This window comes from Nothoprocta perdicaria, unplaced genomic scaffold (genome assembly GCF_003342845.1).
Source record: "Nothoprocta perdicaria isolate Ctin4 unplaced genomic scaffold, notPer1 scaffold_32, whole genome shotgun sequence".
Taxonomy (NCBI): domain Eukaryota; kingdom Metazoa; phylum Chordata; class Aves; order Tinamiformes; family Tinamidae; genus Nothoprocta; species Nothoprocta perdicaria.
In genome coordinates, this window is record NW_020455555.1 from 2,000,397 (window position 1) to 2,022,572 (window position 22,176).

The 22,176-nt window shown below is 38.7% G+C and overlaps 1 protein-coding gene across 3 annotated transcripts in view; it reads right to left on the reverse strand.

Annotated features, from left to right (window-relative positions):
• Window positions 1–539: 539 nt before the first annotated feature.
• Window positions 540–22,176, reverse strand: part of LDB3 (LIM domain binding 3) — a 97,991-nt gene continuing 76,354 nt past the window's right edge. For 2 of the 3 annotated variants that reach the window (XM_026043098.1, XM_026043097.1), the window contains exons 9-15: window positions 17,384–17,551; window positions 13,312–13,439; window positions 9,478–9,778; window positions 8,000–8,180; window positions 5,182–5,302; window positions 4,289–4,404; window positions 540–2,261 (exon numbers count right to left, since the gene is read on the reverse strand). In XM_026043098.1, the coding sequence (XP_025898883.1) occupies window positions 2,172–2,261; window positions 4,289–4,404; window positions 5,182–5,302; window positions 8,000–8,180; window positions 9,478–9,778; window positions 13,312–13,439; window positions 17,384–17,551 (1,105 nt within the window). In that variant the 3' untranslated portion in view covers window positions 540–2,171. Of the gene's footprint in view, window positions 2,262–4,288; window positions 4,405–5,181; window positions 5,303–7,999; window positions 8,181–9,477; window positions 9,779–13,311; window positions 13,440–14,265; window positions 14,314–15,796; window positions 15,905–17,383; window positions 17,552–22,176 lie in introns of all 3 variants that reach the window. The other variant, XM_026043099.1, reaches the window with a different exon arrangement.

The window sequence follows — 22,176 nt, forward strand, 5'->3', positions numbered from 1 at the left end:
GAAGAGCATCTTCAGTGCAGGCTTAATATGTAACATGTTGTTTCTGAATCTATCTCTCAGTAACAGAGAATAATAAACACCATTTTTTGTTGAATGACATTCAGAAAACAAAAGGAAATATAGAATCACCTCACTCTTACAAAAAACTACTTAGTGCAGTCAAACATGAATGAAAAAATTATTTAACTTCCATGATTATGATTTGTTCCTCTGGAGAACACTAGAGCCAAATCTTTGAATTACGTAATCAATGGAACCATATTTACATCAGTCCAGCACCAAGTGAAAGCAGAAAATTTGTTTACTATGGGAAAAAAAAAGCTACATAATGTATTCCTTTAGAATAATTCATTCATAAAAAATCTGACTCTGTAGCCTGGGATTATTGCTAGCATCAGTAGTAAGGTACCTATAGAATAAATACAGGTCAGATTATTCATGTCAAAACTGCCACAGGCAGCTTAACGTTATTTATTTGACCCAAGATGCGAACTGCCTGCAGATAAGTTTTTACTTCCACAACAGAACCCTGGATTTCCTTTATTTACTCCTCCCGCCTCCTCCTGCACACTTGCCACCCCTAAAAGACATGCTGACTTTCTCAAAAAGGGCATTACATGTCACAGGAGGGAAAGGCAATACCAAGTCCCTCGCTACTAACTCAAAACCACAAGGTAAGATAGTGTGCAGACAGCACCAGAATGGTACCACAGAACGCATCCTCGGGAAGCTGAAGCCCAAGAAATCCTAACGTTAAACCGGAAGCACTGTAAGATAAAAATACAAATTCATAATTCTCTCTTAAATCAATAAAACTTGAATAGTTATCAAACATTCCACTATAATGCTATTTCCTGTTCAATAGAACACCGTCACAGAAGTCATCAATATTTAAAATTAAAAATTATCAATACAAATACTGCGGTCTTATGGAAAAAAGAAGTCGCGTAAGTAACTGTCTGAATAACTTCAAAGGTGTTTAAAATAGTAGGCGAGATGATTCTATGGTTATCCTATGTATCAAAGCCTACCTACTGTCTTACAGTGGTAAACGCAACACAATTCAGATTGCATTGCATTTACAGAACAAAAGTTWAAAAAGACCACATACTTGGCCCTGTGAATTTTTGTCAATGTTCATTTACTACAGGGAAAATAAAAATGTCCTTTTCCTAACTATACGGGGACTCAGCAGGGAACTTCCGTAAGCTACCTCCTACCTCCAAGCTGTGCTCCAGGGATGTGAAGGTTGGACTCGCGCTGAAATAAAGGAGAACTAGACACRCAAGCAGCTCTGAGAATCTTGCTTCCCAAATGGAAAGGTAGACYGGCTTTGAATTAAAAGACAGTTCCTTTCCAGTGAGCCCCTTTCCATTCCATTTAGAGCAAGTTGGAGGAAGCCAGTTGCCCTTTCTCATTGTGTTTTGAAAGTGAGGTAATCTACTGTTTGTACATACGCCAAGTGCATTAACAAGGTAAAACCAAAATCCTTTTCTTGGGCTTATTGGGATATGGATAGAGTAAATTCTGCTTTCATGTTATTCTTAAACTAAATTACCCATTCTCGGCTTTGCTTCAGAGCTGCATTCAAGCTGGATTCAAGGCAAACTTCTTGAAAGAATCTAACATGTTTGATGCTATAAGGCAGCACCATGACATAATGGAATAGTCCTCACTTTTCAATGAGGAAAACCTGACCTATTTATTTCTCTTTGAAAGCTATTGCCTTTGGTTCTACAGATTACTGTACATGTGGCACTTGCTCATTCTTGCTACAAAAGAAAATGACTTACTACAAAAGAACTTTTCCAGTTATTCTTAAACACTAGTGTGTGGTCTAAGCAGTAAAGCTGCTTTGGGTAGCAGTCAAAACTGTATTTGCATATTACTTTTTAATATTGTAGTTCAGTTAATACYAATAATTCCACCAGCTGCTGCATTAAACCTATTTTAAAATAGACAGTTCATTTGTTTTGATTGTTCAACAGCTCTTTGTATGAACCATTCCAAAGTTGTTCTACATATATGAAAGAGGTTAAAATTAAACGTCAGGAGTGTCAGCTTCCTAGTTTTTACCCATAAACATCCTAGCCAGCCATAGCCATCCATTTCATAATTGCCTGGTTAGTCATGTTTTTTTTCCCCAGCGTAACTGGCTTCCACCTCTTCCTTTAGATGTTGATGGCATGGGCATGCTTCTTGCACAGGGGCTTATCCTTCTTGGAGTAAAACGGTTGGCCTTCCAAATTCACATGACATACCTAGAAAAATAATAAGTGCAATCAGAAGAAAATGAAAAGGCAATTAAAAAAATATATGTGATGATCCATGTCAACTGTCTTTCTTTTCAGCCCACAATTTGGGTTTTTTTTTTTTTTTTTTTTTTTTTTTTTTTTTTTTTTTTTTTTTTTTTTTTTTTTTTTTTTTGGCCAAGCCTACACAACAGAGTCGGGGCATGTGCCCAGCTTCCCGGATCAAAGGGCACATGCCCTGGTACCTTTCCCAACTCTGCGCTGTGGTTTGGCCCTGGTTTGCATCAACCCTCTGCTCTGTATCTGGCTGCCACACCAGGCAGCTTCAATGTGTCCCAGCAGGGCCTACGGGGACTGTCAAGGGAGGGTGACACACAGGGCTGCATCCTGCTTCTCCAAAGGAGTGATTTTACAGCAGCCCTGGCGAGGTACCACGGTCCCAGCAGCAACACCCTGCCACGGTACCATTAGGAGMTCAGTCCCTCTCACTTCTTTGTCCTAATATTGGTGTTAGTGCATGAGTCACTCCATAGCTGATACCACTGCAAATGAAGTACCTTTCCTGCCAGGTTATTCTTCAACCTGTAGGCTGCAAAAGCGCCAGTGTTGACACAGCAAAGCAGGTGGGAACATACGGCTAAGGGCAGGGCAGGCCATGTTTAGATCAGCTCGAACTGCCCAGGAAGCCGGGAATTGTACCCACATCCACACCGAGAGACATCCCCTGCTCGCGAGGTCAGAGTTTCCTACTACCCCTGCGGAAGTCAACGTATCAGAACCTAGATACAAGAATAAACTTTGCCCCTGTGCTTACAGCAGGCTCAAGACCAGACAGTGATAACATCAGCAATGCGCAACTGCAAGTGAAAGGAAAGCCAGGGGAGTGGATATGAGAAGCAGCATATTAGAAAGGAGTAATCGTGTGTATTTTCATTTGATTTTTAGCCCACTGAAAGAACTAAAGGAAACTGCTCCATCACAGATGTCAGAACTGCATTAACAAAACAAAGAAATCTCTGTAAAAACTTGGGTTGCTAATTCAAATAGTTAAATGAACATGTGAAAAAGAATAGGAAGCATTCAGAGAGAGTGTTGAAAGTTTGAAAAGGAATAAGCTGCTGGTTTGTGCATGGAACTGGCTGCCTTGGTGCTCCTTTCGGTGCTCCAGCTCCACACACGTTTCCATTTTCAGATAAAGGCATCACTGGGTCACTCATTTCCTGGTGTCCTTGAAAGAACGGTAGCCGCTTAGCTTAGCTATAGATATTTTAAGTATTTCTGCACTTTTACTTTTCAAATGAAATTGCTGAATTGGGGCTCAACCAACTTTCGAAATGGTCACTGTCATTTCTCATATGGCCAGTGTATTATTTGCACCTAATTAGACATTTTAAATATTGTTAATTGTTTCAGGAATAACAGTTGGGGAGCAGCACAGCTGTAATAGGATCATATGGAAAGTACTGCTTACTGTATGAATCCKACTATTTCATATAAATCTATTTGAATGCAAGTATAAGCGTAAATATATAGCTATGTAACTGTACACGTGTCACAGAGTCTCACCAGATCTACACCAATCACTATTCATTCTATCTAAACAGATTCCTTTTGCAAGTTTCAACAAGAATTCTGCATGGAAATGCAAACTTGGCAGCTTTGTAAGCAAAATTATAGCTATACTGCTCAGTATGGCATTAATCTACTTTAAATTCTGATGTATCTTCTTTAGTGCTGGAAAGAATTACAACATTGGAAAGAATAATAAGATATAGTGTTACTTATTCCTGTATATACAGGCTCTCTCTAAAATCRTGTGCTATATTAAAAAGCATTTGCTTACAATGCTCTAATTTTAATACCTCAGGTAAAAGTTTAGAGAGGAGAAGAAAAATAATCCCCATCTGTCTCCATCCACAAGTAAAAAATGAAATCCCTTTCCATCCACAGGTGTATGCCTTCCACTTCTACCAATGTGCTTTCTATTTAAGAATAAGAATCGTAAGAAAATTAGATATTTTTAGGATAGAACGTACAGCACAAATGAAGCAGGTATCGTGCCAAGTGTGTCCAAGAGCTTCAATGAATTTATCTCCAGCTTCAACAGGAAAATCACAGCCATGGCATTTTGTGCTGAACAAAGCAATGTAATCTAAAATAAAACAAACAAACAAATTTAAAACAAACTCATAACTTAATCACATTACATCAAAGAGAAACAACATTTCTAGAGGATGATTTTCTTGGATTATTGTTGCTCAGAATTTCTGCAGCATTCAGTAAGACTTCCCTATAAAGAAATAGGAGAGCTGCCTTTTTTTTTTTAATGCAAATACTAATTCAATTTAAAACTGCACATTGGTACAGCAATACGGTTATTGCAAATATAAAAACCAACATACAAAAGTCAGGAAATTGAAAGCCACGTTTCTCACAGTAGCTTTAAATCAGCTTTAATGCATGTGTAAGCTACAAAAGACAACTATGGTTGTTGAAAATAGAGTCTAATGACCAGTGACTGCTGCCTTAAGGGTGGTTTAGAAGCACAACATGAGGGAGAGGATATGGTCAGCAACCTGCTCATACTGTACAGAAGCACCAGCTCTGCTCCTTGCCCCAGGAACATGTGGATCCTAAGGAGCAGGATGCAAGCAGAGCCCACCAGGGAACTGGGGAACACGGGGAAAATGGGAGGCACAGATGAAAGATAAACAGGTAAAGGAGAGAAATGAGGCAAGGCAGTCTGGGCCACAGGGAGACTTGCCCCACCTGGCTATTAAAAAGTGAAGAAAAACATAGAGTGGGAAGCCAAGCTTGACGTTTGTTTCTATTTTTTTTTTTGTCTTTCTGAGCAATTGCTTTGCTCTTACGTGGCCTCCACGCAGGGGAGAGCAGACGAGCGCTGCGCGACGGGCCCCGCTTGCCCTACCTTTCTCACAGTAAGGCTCCCCGTCCTCCATGTGGAAGAGGCTATTCCCAAATGGCTTCTTGCAGGCAGCACAGACAAAGCAAGTGGTGTGCCAGGTCTGTCGCAGGGCGTGCATCACCTCCTGCAAAGCAAACACAGGAGCTGCAGCACGACGGCACGTGCTCTGCCTGCCTACCTGCTGCAACGACACCACGCAGATGCTCCCCACTTCTCCTGTTCTACCAACACATTCCTCTCCCCAAAAGAAACTGAGAAGCCAGGAAGGGGGCTCCCCGGGAAGGAGGGGGCGGCGCTGCCAGCCTGCTGGGACACAGCACGTGCCAGGGTGAATCGGTGCGGCCCAGCTCCGCAGCTCCTGCGGCCGCAGGGCGGCAGCCACCCGCAGAGCCGCCCGCGTCCGGCCTCCCTGGCCTTGACACCCTTTGTAGGAACTCCTCACTGCAACAAGTGAAGAGGGCGATGTATTAAATCTAAATAAATTCTCAAGTGTAACTTACCCTCTAAGACCAAGAAATGTTCGCTGGGGATAAATGATTTTGAAATTCAATGTTTTCAAGCCAACTTAATTAGGTGTTAATTTCTTTAAGCTTCTCACAAATAAAATCCTTGAAGATGACTATAAATTTTGAAAAAAAAATTGTGTTCCTAGATTCTAGCTCCTGCAACTAATGAAAATGAGTTGGCGGGTCTGCTCTTAGCCTATAGCATTAAGATTAAAATTTGCCCTAGTGATGTTTCCCACAGTAAAAGAAAACACTTGATACTGGAYAGGTGGCAGTTTTACACATTCCCATGATGATCCATACCCTATATATATTTTTTTTAAAACAAAACTTTTTAAAAAAATGTTTTTAAAAAAAAAAAAAAACTGTGACACCACTACAAATTACTGACACAAAAGTGGGCTGTTCTTAGACTCCCACCAATCTTAGTTGTTTCTTTCTCTCCTATATGGATCCCTCTGTTTCCAAAGAAGTATTTATGTCACTAAACAGTGACCTATTTTTCCTTCAGTTTAATCCATCCTGATTCCTTAGTCATTTGAGTGTGTGGCCACACATAAATTTAGGCCAGATTAAGAAATGGATGGCACAGGGGATAGGAAAGAGTAATGCAAGTAGTGAGAGTGTAACAACTTCTTGTGGCATGAACTTATAGCTTGTGGTATTCATGAAATCACAATTTCAGTTGACCAAGTTTGTTTGTTCTCCTGAACTAATGCAAATCCAGCAGYTGTCTGCTGAAAATCTTCCTTATTATTTTTTCTATATAAAAATACTTGGAACAGAGTACCCGGATTTTATCAGTTCTTTTCTTCTCTCCACTATGGAGCCATCTATTGCTGCTTCATTATCTAGGTCACAGTCAAGTTCTGCAAGCCCAAGAGCTGCTACACCGAGCTCTGATGCAGCATTACCTGCCAATTTGTTATTCTGCCTGGTGCTCAAGGGGATGGGACAGTAAATGTCTGTGCAACAGCTGAGATTTTGAAGGGCCAGATGTTCAACTGGTGTCAATTAGTTTAGCCTTATTAATTTCAATAAAACAACGATTTGCACTAGCTGAGGATCTGGTTCCTGGTTTATGTTGCTTCCGATTTAGTAGGAAGGATCTGATTCTCAGCTTTTATTTATTTTATTTTTTTAATCTCCATTGACTGACACAAAAATGACCGAAATCCCTTCTCTACTTTCACTCTACTGTACAGCCAAAAAGGGCTCATTTATGCTTGCCATACATCTCATTACAGAATTGCCACTGAGATTCACTAAATTACTATTTGCTAAACAGTTCTCTCTGAAAAATAAGACTTGTATCCATCTAAGAACATGACAGGCTGAAAAATCTTATTAATATACAGAGAAGGAGGTGGCATCTTTGTTATTTTTGTGATGAAAATCTCTTACAGAGAACTGATTTGTGCCATCATTAGATAACTTAAGTCAGTACTCTGCTTTAAAATTACTCCTACTGCTGCAGTAGTAAACAGGACTTGGTAGGAGCCAGAGCTCTGCCATAAATGTCTGATGCTGCCAGCCCTAATTGGCAATTGCAAAGGAAGGCATCTACTTTGTGGATGCCAACATTTACAGAGATGTCAAAAGGTGAAGGCTAAGTAGTGAAAAACAGTGTGGGGCTCCTTGCTTTCCCATTTAAAGGAATCATGTCATATATTCACTATAGCTGCATGTATAAATACACTGCTAAAATTAAATTATGGTATTTCAGCTGCATCAGCATCTATTTAGAGCATCATTTACTTGTATCTGAGGATAAATATATTAAGACAAAAGTGGCATCTAATTTTGCCCTTCTGGAATTCAAAATTGTATTTATTCTGTATTTTATTACCTAAACTATAATAAGTCAAAATAATTGCTTTGGGCAGCTGCATTTCTAGTCAATAGTGAGGTGCAGTGAGAGAAATGTCTCTCTCTCCAACTTTACTGACCGCTCTACAGGGATTTAGATTGCCAGATATTAAGAAAAAAATCCGCTTTATTACTAAGACATGAGAAGATAGCTAATAGAAGCATACCAAATTATGTGTTAAATGGATCAAAGAATTATCCAGAAAATGCTTTTTATTTTACATTGTGAGAGAAAGCAACTGAACTATGTACTCTGTTAAATAAAGCACAAAAGTATCCAAGATTTGAGAGTGTTAAAAAATAATGTTGATTATTCCAGAAGGAGAAATACGTGTTTTTATAATAATTTTTACAAAAGGCAAATAATCGAATACCTTCATTCAGTGCTTGCAGTTGAACCCTTTCTAACTTCAGTGGTTCAGCCTGCTCTGGTGCCCTCGACTTACCCCCATGACCTTAGTGTGGCACCTGGCACAGGTGGGCGCGAAGAACTGCTCGTAGCAGCGCTCRCAGTACACGCTGTTCTGCTCCTCCACGAAGCACACGTCAGCCAAGGAAGTCTTGCAGTAAGCACAGTTGAACTCTTCTGGGTGCCAAGAGCGACCCATGGCTACCAGGAAAGGACCCCTGCAAATAATAACGACCCTATTTGTATTAYAAAAATGCTGAAAGAGCTCGATTACAAACCCATAGACACATAGCAAGAATTCCATGTGAACCACGAAGATGCATATTAAAATAAGATCCAGAAACCTGAACAGAAATGGATAGTCGTCTTCAAAATTATCACTAAAACATTTTGCAAATTGGTTAAAATGCTTTCATTATTTAGACCAATGCATTTGATTTTTAAAGGAACCATTGAAAAAATCCTCACTTATTTTCCTATCTGCCTGATTATACATCTTTTTGTGACCAGCTGCAAGATATTTAACACAGTTCTTAAAAAGGACACACAAAACACAGAAACGTATAAACATCCAACTGCAGGAAAAGACCCAAGAACTGTAATATACAAAATAAAGCTACTATTTGAAAGCATGAAAAAGCATGCCAATTTCCAAACCTACACAGCCACGTTTCCCAACAGCTCCTCAAGTCTCCTGCTTTCTTTGCATCTGAGACTACTGCATGCTGCCTGTTGTAAAAATGCCAGACTATCAGATTGCAACCTRCTGTTAAATGGGAAGGCACATTAAGTGATTTTTGGTGACTTGCTTTTGACTGTAATCACATGTAGTGATTAGGATTTTATTCTATTATTACAGGAGTCTTTCTGTTTTGGAAGAGGGGCATAAGGAGCAGATCCGCAGCCCTCCACCAGCTCCGAGTGTCCCCCAGCTCGGATGCCGGCTGGTTAGCGGTGCCAGGGGTGGCTGCGGGCAGCCGGCCAGCAGCAGGAGCTGGAGCGGGGCAGGGAGAAGCATGCTATGAATCACTGATAATGGAGCGCAGGCATTATCTTGCTCCAGACACAAAAGCAGCAATTACATTTGGCTGCTGTTCCAAAATGATGTCTCATCCCTTTTCCCTCTGCCATCCCCTCTTTTTCCACAACTCTCCCCTCCCAGCCCCTCCCCAAAATTCTATGCACCTCTGTCAAGAGATAACTTGTGGACCAGAAACTTGTGTAAAAAATAAACAGGGATTAGCCACAGCATCCATGAAACAATTAGCATGTATAACTTGGTAGTGATAAAATGTGAGCCACACAATGATGAAAAGAGCTCTGGAAACGTTAAATTAATGAAGCAGACAACAGACATCCATGCTGGGATGCTGGGTAATTTAACTGAGTCTTAGGCTCTGTGACTGTATTTTAATGTATAATCACCAGTATCTCTGTGATATCTTTTTCCTTTTTTTTTTTTTTTTTTTTTTTTTTTTTTTCTTTCTTTTTTCATCCCTCTTCAGAACCTCTTACCGAATGATGCTGTTACAGTGCCCACAAAGAGGAGTTCGGCCGCTGGCTGGAAAACGCTCAGCCCTCTGAATTGTTCCCCGGGCTATTGCAGGAGCCTGGGAAGAAGCTGACACTGGGGTCGGATAAGCTGAGGTTGAGGCAGGAGATGGTACTGGAGCACCCCGTGGAAGGATGTTCTTAGTGACAGTGGTGGTGGTTTTTCCAGGAGCAAATTTTTGGGAAAAGGAGTCATCTGTTACCCACGGAGGACGGCTTGCAGGCTCAGTGTTGGCAGGCGTGTAGGAATGAACTGGGGCTGGTGCTGTTTTAAGTATCCCAAAGGAAACCAAGAATTATTTTAACCTCATTTTTTTGATGGCAAAAGAGTAACACTTGTCAAAGGGTACCCACAAACAACAACAACAAAGCTCGAGATGACACATAGTCTCTCGCATTATGACTCATTAATTCTGGACGCAATCTAATAATATCAGCAAATTCTCTGACATTTTACCCACTTACATCACTGAAATCATTAAAGTCTTCTGGCTTTTACAGAATTTATAGAGACCATTTTTGAGAACACCTCACTGTTCCTATAATAGGAATGGATGTGATTTTTTCCTAAGATTGCTACCTGATGTGTCTAAGATAGGTTAAAAATGGAAATGCCAGGTCACATAATAAAGTTTTAGACARAATTTCCTATAATTTTAGTAAGAAATCATCCTTAAATTTTGACCTAATTGTATGGGGCAAAATGCAGCATTTTCCACAGACGTCACTCTCCTCTGTAATTCATATGAAGTGTTACTTCTAGGTTCCAGGAGTAACACAGTGGATGCAGGGGACCCAGTGRCCGGGAGCGCGCAGCGGGGCAGGAGCAGCCAGGGCGCGCGGCGGCTCCGTGAGCAGCGCCACAAAGCYGGCAGCCCTCAGAGGAAGGCCAAGCTTGTGGTTCTGCCTAATCTCAGCTCAGTTCTTGGCTCTGCCGCAGACTCCTTTAGAACTCGGAGCAAAGTGTAGTGTCTCTGCCTCAGTTCCCATGTATAAAATAGAAAATTATGTACTACTTAACACTCCTCCTGAATTACAMGTGCTTAAAACTGCTCGTACAGCACTTGAGTGCAATCACCTCAGGACCTCTGGCTTTCTTCTTTTTACTGAGATTAGTATTGAATCTAAAGCAACTTCTTGATAAAACTCCCTCGTACTACAGCATCATCACATTTTCTGCTTCATAATCCTGTACCCCACCTTAGCTTAAGGCTTCTTTTTTTTTTTTTTTTTTTTTTTTCACCTAGGAATGGTAAACAATGTTTAAAGACTTCAGAACAAACAGCTTATATCCAATCTCTTTAAACCCTGGGGCTGTTGCTATTTGTGTATCAAGGTATTAGGCCAATCAAAATTAGAAGGTAATATTTCATCTCTAATTGGTGAGTTCAAAAAAGCTCCCACCTATGAGGCTCTGTAATTAAAGAAGGAGACTTCCAGCTCCCTCAGCTTTGTGAGGGGATTTTCCCACCCCCAAAAGCCAGGGCTTGTTCATGCAAAGCGTGGCAGTGATGCCATGGACAGCCCAGCAAAATGGCTAGAGATTCAAATCCAGACTTCCAAAAGTGAAGAGATAGTGCAGCCCTTACGGACAGCCCAGGTACAATTTCTAGGATCTTCTTCCTATGACTGTCTTCAATCAACTCMGTTTACAAGCTTACAGCCTCTTGATTTTTAACTTTTTCTTCCTTATTCTCATAAATAGTATCAACGTCTTGTTTTGATCACTTTGTTTATTCTAACAGTTTAGACAGCACATGATTAATTTGGGTTTGGACTAATCTAGACTCCTTTGTAGAATAAATTCTGGGGACTGTGTCTCATTCTTGCTTTTTCTTTCTTTCTATTTTTTTTCTATTTCTCTTTCAGTTTGCCACTGTAAAAAGAAAACAATAACATATCGTTTGTTTTTGAGCTGCTGAAAGAAGATGCCAAAGGAATTACTGCARAATGACAAATACTGAGTATTTGCAACTCCTCCTAGTTCTCTGCAGTTAAATAACTTCCCAGGTATTACCATTTAACTTTTAAAGATGGACTTACCACTGCGTATTTTCCCAAAGTAAACAAGCTTTCAAATAGAATCATTGCAAAGCACTAGAAATGTTTTACTGAGACTTTTTAGCTACACTTATTAGAAGGGAATTATTATCTTACAGTTTTAACTCTAAACTCATAAGAAAAGCTCCCTAGCTACTGCCTTACAAATTCACCTTACATGTTTACATATTTTAGCATCTTCCACCATACATACAGCAGATAAAAGGTGCTGTCTGCTCTGAACAAGGACTAGGTTCAGTATATCAGARGATAGAATCTCAAAATATCAGCCTCATATCAACTGACCCATGGCTGTTCAAAAATAAATACTTTAAATGATTCAGTAATTCAACCTCTATCGCCCTGTTTCCCTCGGACTCCGCTTCTCCTATAGTAGAGGGGAAAGAATGGGTTTTATTGTTATCTTGAGAGCATGGTAGAAGAGGTCTCACTTAACAGCCATGGGAACGGGCTGCCTCTTGGCTTCCACAGGATTTGGAATTCTCCCCTTCAGATCTTACTCTACAGTTAATAGATATTTTCCCTCCAGGAAAAAAGGCAGCTTTCCAAATAACAAAGAAAAGATATGTGCAGTCTCAAGTGCTTTAGACTTGCRTCTTATTTTGCAGTGTGGAAACAGTTTCCCATTTCTTTCTGTCTGTTAGCAGAATACAACTGTTGGTAACGTGTTTTCAGGGGCAAACACAATTCATAATCACTGCTCTTTTCCACTTATTGCCCTCATTCTCAAAACCCAGGATTTCGCTACGTACTGGTCCAGTGTATAGTAGATGAGAACCAGATAATGCAACCGTCTTTGTACACATTTATAAAAAAGACACAATTCTTATTCAGAAGAGTTTATGTTATCAGGCAGTGGCACATAACCTGCTTTTTCAGTCTTGAAAACATTTAGGATCGGTGAAAAGTTGGGATCTGTGAGAAGCTTTTCTTGATTTCTATGTGATCAGGCCACCACACTTTTATATACATGAGGACTCCTACTTAGCCCAAAGAWTTCAAAGGAAAGATTTCCTTTCTTGCTTTGGGCTATCTTATTACTTTGTAGGTCGGAACTGGTGTTTGGGTTGCTTGAAATCCAGGCAAGCTCTCGTCTCCTCTGGGATAGCACACGCTGAAGGGAGATACAAGCATTTCCTGCCACCTAGTGGCCCGGGTTCACACAGGGAAATCCATAGAAACAGGCCATGAAACATCATGGACACAAAGGAGAAAAGATTTCAGTTTGGCGTTTTCCCTATGGTACAAAGAGGGATTTCTAACAGCTGAAAATCCCCAGTAGAATTAGTCACAGTATGCCCTCTTTGCCRTAAAAGAAATATTTATTGATTCCTCTCATACAAGCCAGATATTCAGCTTATTTCATCTCTGTTTTGTAGTGTTCATTCTTAAACCGTTTTATCAATACTGATATGCCCTTGGTTTGCTAATTGAGCACATCAGGTTATTTCCCAAATGCATATCTTTTGAAAAATGTGAACAACACATTTTTCTTACAGTTTTTTCCCCTTGCTTTTCTTCCTCCATCCATTCCACATATTCACTTCAGACTAAATCCTTAACCTTGAGATAATCTGAAGCAAAACTCTAGCAAACCAGGACCATTTGGCTCCTTGCACGTAACAGATCTTTTCTAAAATATGCATCCTATAAAAAAAACTGCATTTTCCTTAACCAAAACCAAACCAAATTGCTGGAAACTGTCCTGAATCCTTTCAGAAATTGAGGGCACCTTACCTGGCTGGTAGACAGAGGGCTTGATGCTGGCAGTAGTGACAACCCTTGGTTTTGGCGTGGTAGAAGCAGCAGGACTTTCCCCATAGCTTGGAGAAACTGGTGTTGGTGCATAGGATTGGCTTGTGTTTCTAAAAACAAAACGAAGCTATGAGCAACTTGATAAGCAGCAAGAGATACYGATTATGAAATCAAGAGATCGGGCAGCTTCCACAGTACCCCACAGGTGCTGTCCTTGAGAGCTGCAGAGAGAATGCTGTGATATTCAGAAATCTTCAGCAGCGCTAAGGAAGATGGACAATTCTCTGGAAAGAAAACTATCTGCATAATGACTTCAAGTAATCCAAAATTATTCACATTGTCACAGCAGGTAACTTACTAAAGGAATATGACTAATAAAAATCTCTTCATAAAAGTAATAAAAATAAAAGCTTAGCAAAGTACCCAAATCATCACAAAATTAAAAGTAGACGACTACTGAACTCCTTTGCAAGTCAAAGTAATAACACATATTAAGTAGTGTGAGGAATAGAAGAAGTCTTCTCAAAGAGCAATAAAGTGTAACACTACATGATTAACGTGTTTAGTGAAGTTAAGCCAGCTTTCAAAAGATTTACTAGATACGACTTCTTTGAAAGAAAGAGAAAAAGCAAAGAAAGAGAAATACAACAAAATACATCCCAAGGACTGAAGATGCTTTAATGGAGGAGTAAGCAATGGCATCTCAAAAAGCAATGAAAGCACCCTGACCCAATTTATCTGTAGCAGCCAATGAGAGGTGAGAGGCAGCAAATTAAAGATTGTCTCTGAAAACTATTAGTTGCCAAAAAAAGGAAGTAAAACTTTCTAAGCAGATCATTTTTATGTTAATATTCAATATATGTCTGCTAGCTGCAATAAACTGGCTTGTTAAGTGCTTTTAATGCACAGTAGCTGCACAAAATAACACTTTTATACCTCTTTTTTGACTGGTAGCTGATGGAGGTGGAAGAATGTCGGTTGAAACTAAAATGAGACAAAAGTTGTATTTGAGGAGTGTATGAAGGAAATTGGGGTACCTTGTCCTGCAATTAATTTCCTTATAAACAGAAAGCACACTTACTAAGTGCTAAACAACCTGTAACATTTTTCGAGGATTTAAAATCATTTAACAAAGTATTACAGTACATTCCGCTTATCTTCTTAAAACTAGGACCATACTGAAAATTCAATAAAGGAGAAAAATGAGCTGACTATATTGCTCCCCACCTCATTCCCATTTAGTTCTTGATGGCTCTTTAGTTGCATAATGCTATTTCAAGGGCTGGAGTGGGTGCTTTGACATTCACTGTTGTTTTGTATTAGCACAGAAGAATAGACACGTTTTTGCCATTGTCATAACCTTAAAGTCATTTCAAATCTTAAACAACAACCTTGAATGAACCAAAGTTCAAACACTAAGTTTCCATATTAATTATAGGGCAATAAGGGCAACTCCACAGAAAGGCRTAGAAAGTATTGAAGCAACTGCTTCAAGCTAACATGTTCAGCAATACTGCCCTACTTGTGCATATCCCAAATACTCTTAGGGGTGTAAGCAGATTTTTCTTTTTTTTTTTTTTTCCCCCCTCCTTGGAGAAGCAGCACCATTTCAGATTTCCTTTACGGAATCTTCAGGCTTCCCATTTAAGACTCCTGCACTGTTTTCTCCTTTGTAAGACTGCAAATGAAAAAGCAAGTTTAACTCTTTAACTGTACTTCATCATGGGAAACACTGCTTCTAAATGAAAACTATCAGACGTTTAACAATTTAAAATAGAAATGAACCTAGGAGCCAGTTTTAGGCTCCCKTTTTGCTAGCTTTAAGTTTAAATAGTTTAAATAGTTCAATAGTTTAAAACACATAGACAAACAAATAGGGCACCAAAAAAGAATCAACCTTGGTTCCTGTACAAACGTCTAACAAAATAAAACAATTTGCTTTTTTTATACCTGTTTTTCAGGTAACCAATTTCATAGAGGTTTACTGAGTTTCTGATTTGACTGTATGTCCCCCGTTTGCTGCATTCCTGAACTATCAAGAGAGCTCAAGTGGCAGCATTTGCCTGCTGCTAACAGGCTGAAAGAATGTGTCAGCATGATCCTCGTGCCTAATCTGCTTCCCTGACGGACTTTTTCCCCCTTATATCCAACTGGAACTTCTCTCCTTCTATGTTTGCCATCTGTTAAATATTGGTAAAAGGACCCATGCCATGAAAACACATGAAATAAAAGCCATTTAAACTGGGGGAAAAAAAATTAAAGCAGTCTCCATCTTCATCACTCATTCAAGCCCCCTGTGATTTTGTAAAATCTGCATGTATATGTATCTTGCTGTTCCATTAAACATCACACTTTTCCATACTGTCAAGCTAAACCTTTTCAGAAGCTGTAAACTTGAAAATGGAGAGAATAATGCCAAGTAAACCAAATTAATAAGAAGAAAATGAAAAGAGCTTTACAGATATACCTAGACTGAGATGAGATAGCAGATGAGATAGTGGAAGCTGCTAATGACATGTTCTTGGACCCAAGAAAAGGCTTAGGTTGTGACAGAGAGCTGGGGGAGGCAGGCAGTCTGCGGAGGACACAGTTAAAGGCATGAAAGCATGTACCAAACAATTTCACAGGGACTACAAAACAGCGACATCAAAAAGAAGCTTTGTCTAAATTCAGATGCCAGAGGACTGCTGCAGTTAGCAGCAACATCTGTGTTTTCTGTGGCAGACCTCCGCAGACCTACAGAAGAGCATAACCAAGCATGTCCCTGCAGAACACAAGACAAAAGGCACACATTATGCAAAATTCTGAAACTAGAGCCTGTTGGTAACAAAGAAAAATGATATTTCAGGACAGGACTTTTGTCATTGATTCATGCTTTTCCTGCAAGAAATGAAGATGTTGGTGTCTAAATTCAAGCTAAACATAGCAATCAGCCGCAGACTAAAGATTCTCATATAGTAACACTTTTGTGATTAGCTAAGGAAAGTCATTGACATGATTAGTTTAACAGGGTAGTTTCTGAGGACTATATTAAATAATCCATTTTCTTCACATTACAGTTTAACCTGAAGAGCAAAATGATTAACCTTTATGGTTATATCATGTGAAAATGCCTTTCAACACAGTTCAGAATTGCAGTTTAAAACCTTAAGAGAACCTTTTTTTACTAGTTGAATGTTTGACTTTCTTGAACTGGAAAAAAAAAAAAAAAGGCATTTGAGTCCAGTCAGGATTGGTTAGGAAAAAACGACTTAAATGAGAAACCAAATAGCTGGTATACATAAACATTTTAAATGAATTGGGAAAAACTGTCAAGTAGAGCAAATTACAAAACTGTATGATACCACAGACTACATTTGAATTAGGTCTCAACTCTGTAAAACCATTTATTTTACTGAAGATGTGTTTTCTCCTTCAAATTTTTAAAGCATGCTAAAAAAGAAACCATTAGAAAATCTCTATATAGCAAAAGCCATAAACAAGGAAATATAAATATGCGCAAACTGAATTCATTCTTATTCCTTCAACAACTGCTATAATCTAAAAGACAACAATACAAATTGCATCCACTTCTTCACAGACTCAGTCTGATTTTTTTTTTTTTTTTAACATTTTGTTCACTATTTACCCTTTTCTACTGAAGGGTGCTACAATATGTTAAATCCAATCATCTGAATACATAACATATTGAAATTTTCTATTTCACATCATACTTTAAAAACCATGACGAGAACTTTCATTCACCCACTGCAATTACTGCGAAGATTTTTTTGTACTAGTGGCAAAAAAATAACTYCCCTTTTCAGCCCCAGGCTTGCTTTGTGAAAATGTGAACTGTACCCCAGACATAAAGCAATTTTCTCTTATTTTTCTGGGCAGTTACATTTTGCAAACATAAACAACACACTTCAGCATAAGAACCAACACTAAAATATAAAAAAAAGCATACAAACAGGTTACAGCTCTTGTATACTACATTCTTAAGAATGCATATACCGCAATTCCAGAGGCATCCAGGGGCACAACTGCGCAAGGAGAGGTACAGAAGCATTACCTTTGGAAGGAGGAGGAGAAGGACTCTTGCCCTGCGGAGGCGGGAGCGCTCGCTGGCGGAGTCGCGCTGCCTGGATTTGGAGCAGCGGCAGCAGGCGGATGCGCGGAAGCATGTGGCACAGGAGCAGAGGCAGAGCTGGTAGACACTGGAGCATGCTCAACAGGGGTACTAGTTAGAGTTAAATTGAACAAGAAGCATCTTTAAGAGGTATGTATTTAAACGTAAAGCATAAACCCTACTATGTTGGGACCTGAGGCCGCAAACATAGTAGCAGGCTGTGTTACTGAAAGAAAAGCACAGAAATACAAAGTAGACCACGTTCGTTAGGCATTGCTGGATGTGTAGCTCAGATGGCAACATGGCAACGCAGTTTTGGTCCTGCTTAATTGAATTCACTCTGGGAGCTGCACAGCACTGAATTCCTGCTCCCACTGAAGCCAGAGGCATGTGGCACAAGGTGCTTAGATGGCAGCATGCAGCCTATCGCAGCGCCATCCATCAGGACAAATTCCATCACTCCTGGAGCCAATGTTCAGATTAGGATTCTTTTCATGTAAATGAAAAGCAGTTTAAAGGACTTGGTTAGAGTCTTTTATCAGCAGAATTGCTGCAGATTCTGATAATCTAGAAACATTGTCAGCGGGGACTTTGTTTTGGACTTACTCAGTTTTGTGTAATGCTTGCRATGGAAAAATATTTAAAAATTTAAAAAGATTTTTTTAAAAAAACCATTGACTGACTTGTTCATCTCTGCCATAACTCACCATAAACTCTACCAGCCAACTACTCAAGCAATTACAGGTTTTTATGCTCATGCCACAAAGAGAGGAAAAACTTTAAAATCACTTGGGTGATGAAGACCAGAGTTGTTATTCCTATGTGCCTCTTGTGAAATAGATGGTGTAGATCAGAGAAATATTCATGTTTAATTTAACTTTATTTGATTGTAGAATAAATTTGACAAAAAAATCTCATCTCTTGTGTATATTTTAATAACCTACTGAAATACTAATTTGTCTCTCATCACCTTCTATCTGAGCAATCAGTTCTCATTAACAAATTTAAGCCTTATGAAGTTTCAGAAAGTATTTCCTAGCCCTTGCGAATAGGCAAATGGGACAAAGCTGCTGCATTAAACATCTGCCTCGAAATAACAGTGGATAATTAATTAACTAGTTATTGAAGCAGCCATAGATAGATGTCAATAAATGAAACAAACTGCCAAGTGGCCATGGTTCTTGATATCATATCTGTGTGCAACAGTTCCATTTTATTTGGTTATTCTAATACAACATTTATTTTTAGTTGTACGTTAATTGTATATAAATACAGTTATCCCCAAACTATTGATATAAAAACRTATTTTAAGATGATAATGGATTTTTTAAACCTCTTTTGATCCCACTCATGAGTATTTTGCCTCACCTTTGGGATCTTATAAACTACTTGTATCAAAATGATGGAATCGGGGGATTCTCCTGTGCATCGTACACGGGATGTCCCAAGTATTCTTTCTCTGAGCATAGCAAGTACCAAATAACAAGAGGCAGTTTACATTTCCAAGTCAATTTTTCAGTCAAACCTTTCAGCTGTTCTCCAAGTGACTTTGCTAGTGGTTTTCTTATTTTTTCAAACACTGTATTTTCTTTTGCTTCTAACAGCAGAAACAATGACTGAGCAAGTTATACTCCATAGGAGCTACCATTACTGTTTGATACATCAGAGCTCACAATACCTTCTTGCTCTTCAAGATACTGTCCCTTTTCCCCTGCCCTAATGGCACCTTCCTGTATGGTTTAGTAGTCCAAATGTTGCTGCCTCTTATTCCAGACGAGCTCTTTACCACTTGGTTAGTCAGGACTGGAATGTGGTGGTTATGCCCAAATAATTGCACAAAGTTTAAGCCAACTCACAGGGAAAGACGCAAATCATTATTTTCTCCTTTCCAAGTTTCACCTGCCATTGTAAATATAGCAACCAAGCACCTGAAAATACTTTACAATTCTTCTTTACCATTACAGTTTTCAAGGCAGTACACCTAACGTCTTGCAATAGTTTTGCACATTTTTTAAACCATAATTCACATTTGAAATTCAGATCAATTTATCTTTCTTGATGGTTAATGCATGATATTGCCAATTCTTCTGCTTTAGTTAAGATTATATCAACCATAGAGACCATGTAGCAGTGTGGATGTATATTATACACTAGCCCATAATCCATACCTGTGATGTTCTACTGAATTCTAATATAAATGAAACAGGATTTATTTCTTGCCTAACAGTGGGCAATGGAGCTTTCACATTAAAAGCTAATGACTCAGAATTTAGTACTTACACATACATAATTTGACAAATATGCAAGAATGGGAACTATATCAAAAATAAAACCGAACTTCCTCTAAGTCCTAAAAACAAATACAAAACAAAGAGACAAAATATGTGAAATCCTATTGCAATGGAAGTAAAAGGGAATTTGTTACAGATTTCACCAAAATCAAGACCTTAAATATCAACAAACAGTGAAGTTACTCAATTGTTGTAAAGATCTCAATGTTAACTGAAACACATACTCAGTGACTGTAATGTGAGGGGAAGATAAGAATGTGGGGGGGGCACAGATCTGTAGAGAAACAGATTGGAGCTCAACAGACACACAAATAAACTGAATAGAAACACACTAGAATACCTGTTAAAAGTAAAAACAAAGATTTTTTTTAGCATATGCTGTTTCTAATTATTCATTTCATGATTAACATGTTAGAGGTTTGAACAGCTTCCTGTAAGAAAGTATTAATTATTTTAAAGAACAAAGAATTGCTTACATGAAGTACATACAGAACACATACAAAAAGTACATAAAAATGAGGGAGAATTGATTTTGACATAAATTGGTTATAGAAAGGTTACATAAAATATCTGCAGTTGGTGACTAGCTTATCACTTTCACAGTAATTTTAGACTGTGACTTCTTCTTAGTTGGACCTTTAAAACTATTAAATATTTTCATAGATACTTGAATATTATTGATACATTATTAGTTTTAATAACATTTAACTTRTATTAAAGTTAATATTTAAATAATTTTAGATTATTTTAAATTGATGCAACTGCTTCCACTTACTGGAGCTGTTCTCTATGAGCCACAGGATTTGCATACAGACTCCTCTGAAGTCAGTAAGTCACAGTGCTGGTTTTGAAMATGTCCAGACTTCCTCTTTCTAGAATTTCTATCTACCTTTTTTTTTTAAATTTTCAGATGCAGAAGAATTAAGAACTGCTAAAGGCAAATACTGCTTTATAAAATGGATTACCTATTTTAACAGCTTCATTATAGGCATATTACAGGTATTTTTGTTCAGGTATTCTATACATTTTTCTTCATTAGAATTGTGCATTCTRAAGAAAATCAATGGAAATGTATATTCTCAAATATCTCTATATCTGTGGTAACAGACACAAATGCACAACACAATTTAGGTGGGTGAAAACAAATGCATGAATTCTGCTCCTTCTTGTTTTTCATTCACGGGAAGGGACACAGATCAGTAGAGGTTARGAGTATGATAGTGGTTAACAACCATGATAAGAAAACACAGCAAGAAACACAATAACATTTTAAAAAGTAAGTGTAGATCACACTATCTCAGTGGGGTCCTAAGTTTCTGAGATTTTCTGTGCAAGCCACAATTGAGTGGATCACTGACGATGTACTTTGTGTCTTATGTAACAGACAAATCTTGTTTCAATTCTTCCACTGATTCTCTTGTAAAGAAACAAAACTACAGGAGACAAGAATCCAGATGAATGCCATAACATTAAAAAAATGCTGGAGAACATGAGGAGCAGGACAGAACATGGAGTAGTTCTACATTTGGACATGGGAATGTTTGTGCTTGTAAGAACTACCGGTCAGGCATATACTGGATATCATCAGCTGCAAAAGATGCTCAATGGCTGCTGTCAGTACGCTGTAGGTGAACTTGTTAGGACAGCCACTTAAAACATAACCCCATATAAATGGCAAGTTGCTGGAATTTGTACAATTCATACTTCTGCCTATTGGGAAATAGGATTTTATGGGTCAAAGAGTTAGAAGAGGTTATTTCCAAACCACTCCAAAGCTACAAACCAGGTCAGTTATGCAGCTACATGTCACAGAGTACCTTGGATTACTCGATGAAGTAAGAGGGACTTTCTGGCCAGTGCTGACGAAACTGGCCTCCCTCTGACTTGTACCTGCTCCAAGCCTCACAGAGCCCTTGGAGGCCACTGGTTTAGCATTGTCAGTGGTGGCATCCACCGGGCGCGACTGAGGAGGATGCCAAATACTCGAGGTCACATACTGTGGCGCGTGAGTAGCAGTAGGCCTGAGTAACAAAGATTACAAGGGATTCATATATGAAAGTTTTTAAAATCATGTCACTCATTGCTTAGGTGATAGCAGGTTTCTGAGGAAAAAAGAAAAAAATCCATCCATAGAAGCAGCTGGTGGTTTTAAAGGAAAAAGGTTTGATATATATACACATATATATCAAAAATATATAAAAATACATCAAAGATATAGAGATATCAAAAAATATAAAGAGATCCATRTGCCTGCTACTTACAATATCAGACAAAACAGCTTTTCAGAACACTAATATGGGGCCTTTTAAGACAGCACTTACACATGCAGTGGGGAATGCTTTCAGAAAAAGAACAGATGCTGGAGCTCAAACACAAAACTAGATTTAATAGTAGAGGCTTCCTTTTTCTATTTTGCTTTGCTGGAAGATGTACATCTGTAAATAT